Source organism: Diadema antillarum, unplaced genomic scaffold, assembly GCF_040938485.1.
Source record: "Diadema antillarum isolate AM-2024a unplaced genomic scaffold, OU_Dant_1.0 seq00001666_RagTag, whole genome shotgun sequence".
Classification (NCBI taxonomy): Eukaryota; Metazoa; Echinodermata; class Echinoidea; order Diadematoida; family Diadematidae; genus Diadema; species Diadema antillarum.
The window spans coordinates 410,238-424,255 of NW_027272364.1; the positions used below are offsets into that span (position 1 = coordinate 410,238).

Sequence of the window (14,018 nt, forward strand, 5' to 3'; positions counted from 1 at the left end):
GCTTTTGTAATATGCAATAGAAATATAGGGTCACCAGACGTTTTAAAGAGCTATGGCGACATAAACAAAAACATGTTTTTTCACTATATTTGCAGAAAGACGGGCGCGCGGAATTTCAACTTTGACGCCAGCGCATTCCTTTGTTATAGGTCAAAATCGATCGGAAATCAATGGATATTGTTACTCAAAGTATCAGAAATCCAAATCAGTAAAAAAAAATTGCATTTTCATGTTGGTTACGCCCTCTGCGCGCGAAATTGCGCGGACGGACGCGCACGCGAGAAAATGTTTGAAACGCTTAAAATTGTCTGAAACTTCGAGATTTCCCATTGGGAAGTCGTTTTGAGCCTTTTAAAATTTTGACGCGCGCAAACGCGCGCGTAATGATGACCTTGGTAACTAGCGTTAAAAAGTAAGATAGAGCCTGACCTGAACTTTATGTCCACCGAAAATGATACAGAAATGATATCTAGTTATGAAGTTATGATCGATCATGTGACAAGGTCCGAAAATCACAAAATGGCGCCTAGATGACGTCATAGATATGTTACTGTCATGAAAACCTTATTGTGCCCAGATATTGTTATGAGACATGTTGACTGAAAATGTCAAGTCATTCCGTAATGTCATTGTTGAGATATTGACGACACAAAATGTGGCAGAAAGAAAGAAGAATAAAAAAAAAGAGAAATTTTGACAATCACAATAGGTGATACGCTGATAGCGTATCACCTAATAATAATAATAATAATGATAATAATAATAATAATAAAAAAACCAACTATTTTTGTCAGAGATTTCATCCCCCTACCAAAGTGCTTTAAAATTGTGCAGGGTACAGACATGTATCAAAAGAGACTTGGAAATGCTCTTCAAAAATGTATACTGCTTTATTCTCCTACCCTACACTTCTCTTACAGCATTCCTGCTCCACACATCGTTCCTGTTCTGGAGTGAGTAATAATAACATGTCATGAATCACATGTTCTGCCAGCTCGATGGGGTTAATAGCTTATCACATGATTATGAACACTGATCTAATCTGAAGAAGCTGGTTTCCAACATGAACACCGTGGTGCCTACACCGCTCAGACAGACATTAAATCAACCTGGCTCCAATACACAGCCCTCTCTGCCAAAGAACTTTGTGACTCAACCTAACTCACAGTGGTGCCACTGAAAACTTGATAAATCACTGCTCTTTTTTCTACTGCAGAGAACATCCGTCAAAATAATTTCATCTCCAATAATATCTTTTTTTCTTCGTAACTAAGATTCAATTCTCAGAGATAGATTTTGAACGTAAAGAAGGCACTTTGTCTTTCCCTCAAACAAGTTGATATGAGAGCTTATTCAATGGTATGGTTGGTTATTGTGGTTACCACTTTACGAAACTTTTTCTTTTTTATACAACACCTAAAAAGAATGTTGCTATCCAAAAGGTCGATTGCCCATCACGTGACATTTAGTTAAAAGTTCCATCGCACGCTGTGGCTGTCAGCCGTGCAATTTTGTTTGAGCAAAAACATGGATAGCACATGGCTGACGTCACCATTTCCATTGACTCCTATGTTAAACTCACGATTGACTCAAAGTTTTTGTTCCATCGCACGGCCCTGATGTCACAACAAAACAAACATTTGCTGCACGCTCTCAACAATTACAAGTGCGTACTTTTGTCACTCATTTTTGTAAAAAACTTCTATCCATCGGCTTCGCATAAGTCCGTACATGTACATGGTGACTGTAACTTTGCGGTTACTCATTCTTCTTTCACAGAAAATGGTTGCATGTCTGTGCTAAATTCAAGAATCTGTGTGGACCACATTTGTTGACGTTCGAGGTATTTTTTGAAGATGTAATAATTCTGTGTCTTCACAAAGCCTCCAGCCGACACCCTAGCCCAAGATGTAGAGTGAATTAGCACGGGCCAACATCTTGGCAGACTAGGTTTGCACAACTTCTGCAGCATATTTAAGTTGAAGTAGGAAAGAAATGATTTAATCTTTTAAATGTGTTAGGATCATAGTGTAGGAAGTATTCCATTCTTATTCACGGTTGGCAACTGAAGATTGTGTGAAATGTAGAGAAAGGCTTTGCAAATTTAGAAATCATTTTCCATCCACTGAATGTCTTTATGAAATGGTACTGTAACCTTTTGAAGGGAATTACAGTGTATGTGATATGTGAGTATAATCGTCATCCCACAACTTGTCCACTACACTGAATGTACAGTAATCTTACCGACAAATATCAGCAAAAGTAGATTTACAGTTTAGATCGCAAGTCCAGAGATAAATCTCATATGCATTGTTGAGAAAGAAAGTTTTGATTAGTTTCGACAAGAAAATGGCATGGGATACAGCAGGGACGACAAATGCAAGCAAGACAACAGAAACATGCTCAAATAATTAATGAGAAAAAGCCGCCTTCCACCAAGACAAAGTGAGTAGTCAGAATAGATGTTAAAGCTGAAATAATGCACATTATTCACAAAAGGCACTATTTCCACATGCAAGAAACATTCAGACATGTACACAGGTATTGGATACAGGTATTGGATACACAGAAAGACAATGGCACACTGTGACAAGACAATGAGAGCAAGGGGGAAAAAAAGGAATGGGATAGGAAAGATAACCAATATGGGGGTGTATACTAACGGATTGACTTCGCCGGTAGGGTTGAAAGGCTCCTGCGCTGGGTCGGTACTTAGGCTTAGGGGCAACAGAGGGGGGAGGCTTGTGACTGGTTGTGGTAGTACTGGTAACCGTGATGGGTGCAGGCTTGTGGGGAGGTAAGGAGGATGAAGAGGAGGAGGAAGAAGAGGAAAATGCCCTCTTCTCCCTGGTTGGAAGGGTGTTGGATCTAGGTTGGCTCTGAAGAGGGAGAGGGCAAAAGGAAACATGTGTCATTAGAGGAGTACTGAGACAAACCAAAAGCTCTTTTAATACAAATATGAATGCAATAAAACACAAGAATACATTGAGCTCAAATTAAAACATGACAAACCAACAAAGCAATTCAAATTAAATACTTGATTTCATCAAAACACAGCCAAAGCAACAAGATGACATCGATGCTATGAGTATACTCTACCAACAAAAAACAACAAAACTTCAATGAATATATATACATGCACTTTCACACAGAATATATGAAGCTCAATTTCCATGTAGATCACAACATAGATGATATAAAACAATTGCAACTCTATGAATGATGTTCAAATAAACCATCATGTCTCAAAAATCACTTTTGTGTGGTTTTGCTGCTTTTTGGAATTATTGTTTCAGAAGGTATACTGTACCATCAAAACTTGTTTGAGCCTTTTATTATTCATCTATATTTTGTTTTGTTTGTAACAGTACCCTCTGTCTGTAAAGCACTAAATTTGTAACTGATTCTCAAATTGGCAACATATTCAAAAGATTAGAACTTCATCATTTCTGTTTCAATTTATCAATTTTCTATAACTCACCTTTTCTGATTTTATGCAGATTTCATCAATCTGACCAGTTTCATCTAAACTTTTCCCACTATATGATATGCACTAAGATTCAGTATTGCCAATTTAATGAGAACAGGATTATAATTTCCACAACAAAATTCCCTCAAGACACGTCACAATGATATCCCCATGTGTGCATAATTATCAAGACAATAACAGTCAGTACTGGGCAACATAGGTGCTGTTACTGACTAATCAAGGCATGTCTAAACAAAATAACCACAACAAAATCATTGCAATGTCTTCTCCAAGTCAGTTTCTGTGCTCAGTGCATTTACTCCACATAGAACAAGGCAGGCTTTGGGCACTGTCAAATAAATAAAAATCAGTGCAACTTCACGGTAATCATGTATTCAGGATCTATCATAATGCATGCTGGGTATACATAGTGTACTCTTTATGGTTGTCATGCTAAAAATAAAAATTAAAAATTCCCAAGATAAACTTATACACTTACAAAATATGTTTGAAATTCTACCTTTTTGTCTGTTTCAACTTTATCACACAAAATAATCTTGATAAACTAAAGAAAACTAATAGCCATCACAGGCATGTGCTCTAAAAGTCTGTTCCCATACATAATTATGACTGGTATAATTTTCATGACCAGTGAAATTCCATGCAGCCAGTCATACTTACGACCAAGCAAGGATAGAGAGGGTGTAGCATTAAACTAACAATTTGCAGCTACAAAATGTACCTCAGGGACCATTTCATAAAAGATGTTAGGATAGCAACTCTCGCGGAAATGGCAACTACATGTACCAACAGCAACAGCCAATCAGGAAGCTGGATTCTTGTCATTACCATGACATTTGCCATTCCAGCAAGTTGCGATCATATCAACTTTTCATGAAATGAGCCCCAGGTCTTCCAATACATATTTCTTTAAAGCACATCAAAATCAGGCAAGTCCCACAACATTTTCAGAGAGACATATGTGTACACAAGTGTTACAGGCATCCAGTGGGTAAACTGTGCTCCCCAAGTCAGGAAAGTTATCATGTGAAGAAAGCATACACATTTACAGAGAGCTTCTTGCAGGAGCTGGGAGACACGGCTGCTCCGGCTAATGTACCTCCATGCCCTTACCTCTGTGACTGGTTCCAAGCGAGTATGCTGCTCCTCCTGTACCTCCACCTGAACCTCTGGCTCCTTCTCCTCTTCGCTCTCCGACGAGTCCACCAGATCCACCGAGGTCAGGATGGCGTGAATTTCATCCTTCTCCAGGTCCTTCCGACGCTCCAGTTTCTTGGCAAGTAATTTCTCCCTCCTTTGTCTGATAAACAAACAGATATGAAAACAAGAACAGGGCATGAAGATCTTGATATATGATTACATCTGACCATGATGTACTGTTGTAAACAGAGAATATTTCACTGTGGAAATTTTTGCTTGTTGCTTGTTCCATTGTGCTATCACAAAAATATCAGAACACAGAATTCTTTGTGTGTATCACACATTGTAATCCATGCAATCACAAACAAGCAATATTTACTAATGTTGAAACTAAGTGTACACAACAGAAAGCAGTTGCACAAAAGTTCCCCTACCTGCAATACTTTTTAAACCTTCTTTTACACACATTCCTGTTGCTAGAATTTGTTTTCATTGTACAGTAATTCTCAGTCCAGCACAATTCATGTACATCTAAAGGTACGTCATACTCTAGGGTTACAATGGAAACTATTTATGATACAGCTTGCACCAGAAGTTCAATTTACTCTACATTTGAAAACTCAACAGGTTCTAAGCTACAGCTGAATTTACATACAGAGTGTTTCAAATACAATGCAGATCTACAGCATGCAGGGATGCCAACCTTGTAAACAGCGATACAGTATTCCGGCTGAAAAGGCATCGTTTTGGTAGACATGTGTAGTAAATACAATTTTGTGAAAACAATATTTTCTATAAAACTCTAAGTATTCTTTAGCCAAAAAGAAAAAAAAAACAGTTCAAAATACTGAAATAAGTCTACAGTCGGCATCTCAGAGTGTAAATCATTTGGCCACCATGTTGCACAGAGGTTCATGCATCAAAACAAATTAATGTTGCACTCATAAAGACAGCCATGGCTCATATACTGCATAATTGACCCAAACTCATCAGCAGCACCTTTTGCGATAAAATGGCTTCTGCACAGGAGTATTGCACAGGCAGAGAGCTATCCACTTTCAAAGCCTTTGTGATCGTAATGTTATTCTACAGTATGTTGAAAATGGGAATCTGACTGCAGAGATACCATACTAAAATGTAGGATGAATTTCCCACATACTTCTTCAATATAAAGGCTTAATCACTTGTGAATTCCAACATCCAGTACGCTGTACACAAAGTATCTCGCAAAAGTAATCAAATTAGCTTACACATTGAATTATGATCATTTCATCACAGCCATTGCCAAGGAAAAAATCACACATGACGGACATTACATTTTTATCTTGTACCTATATTGATATGCGTTACACAGCCATTCCCCTTAAATGCATAACTGTAATGTACATACTGCACATTGAAACTGACAAGTCCATTACTGGACAAGTCACTGTAAAAAGGATCCAAGCTTAATTTCCTTCCTATATAATTCCTCCAACTAGTAATTTGAATCAAAATGCCACTTCAGACAATGAAGACACCCTGTATATACGGAATATAGTTATAGCTACAGTGTATATAAGAGGACAGTGTATGCTGGTGAACACATTTACTGTCATTGCCACAAGACACACATCGCCACAGTTACTCAGCTTCTCATCAGAAGAGGGAGATCACTGGGATTAATTGGGAAATGGACTGTGCAATGTTGTCTCTGCATGATTAGAAGTCTGGATCCACTGTACAAGGCAACATTTGGCTGCCTCCTCACAGATCTTTATCAACCAAGCACATACCTACATGGTCCCTTAGATCTCATTAAAAGGTTCAGATAGTTAAAGATAAGAATAGTCTATATGATGTAAAAAATTTATAATCACATAAGGATCTAGTAAAACACACACACAATATCAATTTTGCAGTGTGGCAATTTGGGGTTTTTCTTTACATAGTGACACAGGCACAGTACAAAAATAAGACCAAAAGAAACATTCACTATATTCATCTTGTTCACAATGCATGAACATAATGTATGACACATAAAAACACACAGACAAAAACAGATTTCAAAAAACATGAAAATAACTAAACCACAATCAAAATGAGCTCTTTATTGCATATAAAATCAGAGCACACATAGGCCTAATGCACAAACTATTGGATAAAATGACAAGAGGGAACTTCATTTTGTTCAAAATAACCTGCAATTTCATTTTTTTTTTCCAGTTCTCTAATTCCTACAAAGTCTGAACTTCCCTAGTCATTAGAACAGAATTAAAAAAACAACAAAAACAACAACTTTAATGCTGGTCTACCATTCTCACTTCAAGTATCAAATCAGTTGACTTTTTCACATCTTTTGCTCGAGAGTTTAAAATCTATTTGACCTATCTCTTTACTGCATTCAATTCTATTCTCTTGTATTGTACCGGGTACCTCCCTACTGCTTACACTGTTACGACTGTAAGTAGAGCATGTTTTTTTTTTATATAGCCAACGAATCCTTTTTATCTAATTTTGCCATCTGGATGGAGTGCCTGTACAATGTATGCAAACAGATGCAGAGATAATGTCAAAACGAAAGGTCACTCACTGTTAGTTTTAAAGTTAGCAGTAACATTCCTACATACCACAACTTAAGAATGTTTGCAACAAGATACCATTTGAGTATAATTCTTTTGAAAAGTAAATCCTTAATGTCCTGCAAACTATTTTCTCCTTCTTTTTTTTTTTTCATCGAAAGTGTAGTGCTTACATCCCAAACCATGTAACGTGCTCCAGAAGATTCCAATTCTTGCAAGTTTCAGAAAACATGATTGGGAATCAGAGCATTCTAGCTAGGCAATTTCACCTGCTTCCACTTAATAAAAATCACTTAGAGCCTCATTTACAAACATAGAAAGCAGATTATAATATAAATTTGTGGAAAAAAGCAATTCTTTTTCACTAGTTTACAACTGCATCCATGAGTAATTAAGAACACTTTCGGGTTTTTTTTTTTTGTGTGTGGCCTTTTTTACCCATCAATCCCACCATCCACATTTTGTCTGGTTGATGTTTTTTCTCTTTACAATGTTTATTATATCCCTCACAAATTATTTCTTGTCCTCTGATTGGTCGAGGGCACTGAAAGTGACAAGACATACTTTCAACAAAATCCTTGTCAAAAAAAAAACATAAATATCACACGAACATGGTGATATTTGATATTCGAAAGCGCACACGCACCACTCTAGTCACCAGTGCTTATTTTAGTGCATGGGACATCACATCATAGTATGGTTTTCCACCAAACGCGCGACATCTACGCTTCGAGAGATAAAGGGCATCGCACAGTCGATGCATACACTTTCACATTGTAATTTTGTGCGTGGAAAAAAATGACTTTAGATCAGTCAACCACCCACTTTACTTTGCTGTTACTCTTAAAAATTCATTGGGACTGCTGGGAGGGATATAAAACAAATATACCAGGCCTTTGTTCAGGGTTCTCGTTAGACCATGTGCCTTCGGTGACTTCAGTAGCACAATTTTCTTTGGGGCTGTACCCCTATTAAAGAAAATAGTACTACTGATGTCACCTCATGCACAGAGTTTCAACCAGAACCTCTCAGGCCTGGTTTATTTGTATATTATCCATTGTTAGTTTTCATAAGTCAGAATTAAAGCTTCTTTTTCATTTCAGCCCTAGTATACATGCATGTGGTTATGAGTTATCAAAAGCCTATTGCTAAATTTATAGCTGACACTTAAACTGGCAGTACATTTTAAAAGACTAAACCTAGGTTCTCTCTTTAAGTTGGCAGTTTTTTCCCTTGATTTTGTGAAGATTTATCAAATTTAACCAGTTTCATCTGACATTTTTCTCCAATGCAGGATATGTAATACAATTCAGAGCATTTGATCTAATGAGGACAAGGTGATAATTTCTGCTGCAAAATTACTCCATGACCTGATGTGTTAATTAGCACTTATAACAGATAATATGAGATTCAAAAATAAATAAGATGTTCTGGATACAGAGGATATAAACTATTAGGGGTAATTCTGCACAGTGGTAATGACAACTTTCCATATCCTGCATGGCTTAAAGGACAAGTTCACCTTCATAAACATAAGGATTGAGAGAATGTAGCAATATTAGTAGAACACATCATTGAAAGTTTGAGGAAAATCAGACAATCCGTTCAAAAGTTATGAATTTTTGAAGTTTTTGTGCAGTACCCGCTGGATGAGAAGACTACTGCAGTGTATGAATAACTTAGATGTCACATGCGTACAACAATATAAGGAAAATATAAAGAGAATTTCACAAAATTCCATCTTTTGAAAAAAGTACACATTCCCCTGACTCGTTACCGATAAATGTTATGGGTAATATTATTCCCCCTGCCTTTAGAAAGAGGCAAGTCAATTGCTCTTTTATTATGCGAAAAAAGTGAAAATATGTTGAATTTTCTTTTATATTTTCTTTATACTGTTGTACGCATATGACTCACAAGCTGTAGTAGTCTCCTCATCCAGCGGTTCCAACACAAAAATTTAAAAAATTCATAACTTTTGCATCGATTGTCCAATTTTCCTCAAACTTTCACTGATGTGTTCTACTAATATTGTTGCATTTTCTCAATCCTTATGTTTATGAAGGTGAACTTGTCCTTTAATGATACTTTGGTGTTAATAGTACACACAGCCCCAAAGGTTTGCAATATCAAGAATTACTGTACGTCCCGGCTCTAAGTTCATTACCGAAGCTACAAAAACAAATGCAAACCTGGCAAGGTAATCCTCTAACTAGACACGACAGTAGCCTGTACTTGGGCACATCATGAACTCTTACATGTACAACACATTCTTCTGAAATTACCAAGCCTCTCCTTCAACTGGTGATGGCACTAAATGTCACTTGCCTTCAACTTATTCATGGATCAGACTCAGGGAAGGGCCAATTAATTATCTGTTAAAGGAGCTTACAGCTCACCAATATACAGTAATTTCTGCAATTTGCAAAAACACACACAAACACACACAAAACAGAAACAAAGTAACAAAAATATGACCAGAATACGTTGAGTCTACATCAGATGCCCTAACATCACTTCTGCCATAGCAACTTTAACAATGTTTGAGTGTACAGAAATATTAAAAAATATGAAGTGTTTGAATAGGAGTGAGTGAAGTCCCATACATATTGGTGCACAAGAAAACAGAATATATGTCAACAGGCATTCCTTCCATAAGAAGTATAGTGCATTAGTAGTATATTATACAATATAACATAATGTCTACATGTACAGTGTACTTGTACGTCCCATAATCTCCATATCAGTTCTAACTTGACAAATTAATCTCTAACAACACCCAGGTCCAAATCTCACCAACACAAAAACATTTCTGTCTTCTTCCTACACCAAATGGGAAATATCGCAAAGCACATATTAATATCATATCAATGGCATTCATCCAGATGTTTTTCAAGTTATTACATGGCCTTCATGAGCCGATGAACAGATACTGCCTGCCAGGCACTGTAGAGCACTCCATCTGTCTATAATTCTCCAGATTTAAAACACTCCACCCAGTCACCTAGAGTAGACTGGGTGGGTGATCTTTCCCTCTTGATCCTGTATTAGTCATCCCACTTTGATACTAAAATGTCACATCACTCTTGTCTTACTCTGCACATAAGTCACATTCACACACACCCAAAATTAATGGTTTTGAAAATCAACTTTTGCATCGCGAAGAGAATAAACTCGTAATTCATATGTACACAAAAAGATGTGCTGATTATCACAACTGGCAATGCAATGCAAAAATCTGACCCACAATTTCTTTTTTTTTTAAGCATTGCAATAATTTCCCTTGCAGTGTGTGAGTGCTTATGTCAAGCAGAGACTTTTGCAATATTCTAAATCCCATAATACATATTAGTATGCCCATGGTCGTGTTCCAGATACGGTTGGTTTTGTGTTTGAAACTCTCATGATAATATGTCCCGCGCAAGTGTGAACGATGGCAAATAAAACAATTTTCTGCATCACAATGCAAACGCTGATAACTCTTGTGTGTGAATATGGCTGTAGATATCAGGCATGGATCCATGTGCAATATGTTTAAGCCCTTCAGATGACACTGCAAAGATGTCAAGCCCATTGCTGCCACTTTTTCCTCGTCATAATACAGACATCAAAGAACATATCCTAGAGAACTTTTAAATCTGCATCAGAAGAGAACTTTTAAATCTGTATCAGATCTGGAGTAACTTCCTAATTTTTCAAAGGTGATTTGAAACATGGGTACTCGTACACAGTCAATAATCCTATCAACCACATTTACTGACAAGTATAGGCAGAAAGAAGCAAGGGCAAACAAACAAAGTCAGCTAAAATCTAAACGGCTGGCAAAGAAGTACATGCTAACAGGGCAATGTGTAACACAATAGGACCACCAGATTAATTCAACTTTGAGCAAAATCTTGTCACAGTATGTTGTGACCACTTGAACAAGAGCATGGGGACTAACAGGGCAAGCTATGGGCCCCTCAAAAGGGATGCCTTTATCATGTGAGCATGTTTAATAGTTGCATTGTACAACTTACGTACAGTACACATGATATGTCACTGATGCCACAAATTCTCATATCCAGAAAATTAAGAACATACATACTATAATGTAGATGTCAATGTTTGTGTTACATTTTGAAAATAGAGTGGAGTCAAGAACTTCAAAAGAAATGCATCAAAAAATGATAGCTCATCAGTCGCCTCCATGTATGGAATATGTACTACACTGTATTTGAGTAATGCTTGTCTATTTCAGATACCAATGAGATACTTAATTTGGCAGTCATGTGTTCTTTTTTATCAAACTTTCACTGATCTGCTGCTCTTATTTCTTGTACTGGTTACTCAAACACAACTGTCTCTTTGGAACACTTTCTTTAAACGAGCTGCAGAAAACTATAGATCTGATATGTAAAGTTGAGGTTCACACAAAATTTATTCAAATTTTCTGGTATCTGGCATTTTGCCCGGTAATACAAGAGTCGATGTGAAAGGGATACACTCCATCATGTGAGCCACACAAAAGATGAAAGTGCAATTTCTCTATATACGCATATATCGGGTTTTATTGGATAATATACTTGGCATAATGTGCTTAGCTCCATATTAACAATGACTTTCAGATCTAGTCCATACTTCAGAAATACAAAGTAGAATAAGAGGTGCTTATAATGCCGGAGTGAGAATTTGCAAAATGCATCCCTCGCTTGACAGCTTCCCACACAACATGACAATTGGGGCATCCAAGCCTCGGTCCCAAGACAATATCATGTAGAGTAATTCACATGCCATTTAAGGAAGTACTTACTTCTCTTCCACGATCTCTCTGAAAGTCTTGGGTTTCTTCTTGCCTTTGTTCTGCTCCGCTACCTCCACCTCCTCCCTGAATGCCTTCCTCTCCAGGACGTTGGAGGCCACCTGGTTACGCTTCATCTTCCACGAGTTGAAACTCTGCCAACACAGTGACATACATAAGAAGACATGGATTGCAAAAAGAAAATGGTAAGGACATGTTTCATATTTACAGATCATACACACAGACAGACAGACAGGCAGACACTCACACGACACACACCCATGCACAGAACATACCAAGTGCATAATACAACTGTAAGTGCATGAAAGTGGCACATTGGCACATACAACTTTGCTCTGAATGCAGTTTGAATCTTTAACAAAGATTGATATTTTGAAAGTTTTTACATATCAAATAGTTCATTTTGAATTAGTCATGCATAATATACTTGGAATATTAAAACTTGGAGGACGATGTTGTCCTGAAAGAATCATTTTATATCACTGAGAATATAATGCATGCATCATGTATTTCTTCCTTCATACCCAGGGCTTAAATTAATCCTAGGCCACCAAAGGTCATGGCCTTAGGCATTCTGATGTCCTTTGCAGAACTTCTTATCTATCCTATAGTAAAATAAATGTTTGTGTGTTTTTTTTATGCCCTATCCTGTAAAGATTCTTAAAAGACAAGTTCACCTTTATAAACATAAGGATTGAGAGAATGTAGCAATATTAGTAGAACACATCATTGAAAGTTTGAGGAAAATCAGACAATCCGTTCAAAAGTTATGAATTTTTTAAATTTTTGTGCAGCAACCGCTGGATGAGAAGACTACTGCAGTGTATGAATAACTTGCGTACAACAATATAAGGAAAATATAAAGAGAATTTCACAAAATTCCATCTTTTGAAAAAAGTACACATTCCCCTGACTCGTTACCGACAAATGTTATGGGTAATATTATTCCCCCTACCTTTAGAAAGAGGCAAGTCAAGAGCTCTTTTATTATGCGAAAAAAGTGAAAATATGCTGAATTTTCTTTTACATTTTCTTTATACTGTTGTACGCATATGACTCACAAGCTGCAGTAGTCTCCTCATCCAGCGGTTCCAACACAAAAATTTTAAAAATTCTTAACTTTTGCATCGATTGTCCAATTTTCCTCAAACTTTCACTGATGTGTTCTACTAATATTGTTGCATTCTCTCAATCCTTATGTTTATGAAGGTGAACTTGTCCTTTAACTTCACAATTCACAGCTCTACAATTACATCCTTTGCTGTAAAAAAAAAAAAAAAAATGCATCAGTCAGCACTATACACTGCAATGATTAAGAGGCTAGTTCAAGAGGCTAGTATGATTAAATTCTTACCGATCTCCACATGTCCTGGTCTTCATCGTCATCATCAAGGTCCTCGTACGTGGCACTGTTGTGATTGGAGTCCAATGCATTCTGCCTCAGCATCGTCACATTGGAGGACTCCGGCAGACTCAGGCTGCGGGTGTGCGGCTTTGCCGAGGTGGGAGGACCCTTGCGGCCAGCTCCAAGTTTCCTCTCCATTCTGCGTAATCGCACTGCGCTCGGTTGTCTCAGAACAACGCCGCTTCCAGTTTCATCTGGATTCCCGGCACGAGATTCGGTAGAGGCAACCGGTGCGTGATTGTCGACACCGTTTGCCCTCCCAAAGTTTGCTTGAATAGATTCCACTAATTGACCACGAACAGGTTTTATGGGTCCTTCTGGGTCAGAAGTCTGTAATGCTTTCAGATCAGTTTTCCACTTTGGTTCCTTGTACACTATCGTCTCGGGAAGATTTAAAAAGTTCTCCTCAAAGACACTATCAGATGGGTCGTCTTTCACCTCTTGACTTTCGTTTTGTTGATCTGTGCTGTTTGCTGTTGACTTCGGGGTCTCCTGCAGAAAAGGACACAGTAGCATTGCATACATGTTCACAAAAGTCTCTTTTTTAATGTGTCCCCATTTCTAAGCACACTGCTGTCCACTATAAACTCCCTATGTCGTATGACCATTGAATAGTATGGT

General features: G+C 37.5%; 1 protein-coding gene across 1 annotated transcript in view; it reads right to left on the reverse strand.

Annotated features, from left to right (window-relative positions):
• LOC139711539 (uncharacterized) overlaps positions 1-12,203 on the reverse strand; it is a 47,411-nt gene extending 35,208 nt beyond the window's left edge. The window contains exons 1-3 of the mRNA XM_071623415.1: positions 11,984-12,203; positions 4,604-4,790; positions 2,664-2,879 (exon numbers count right to left, since the gene is read on the reverse strand). Of these exons, the coding sequence (XP_071479516.1) occupies positions 2,664-2,879; positions 4,604-4,790; positions 11,984-12,144 (564 nt within the window). The 5' untranslated portion in view covers positions 12,145-12,203. The remainder of the gene's footprint in view (positions 1-2,663; positions 2,880-4,603; positions 4,791-11,983) is intronic.
• Between the last annotated feature and the right edge of the window lie 1,815 nt (positions 12,204-14,018).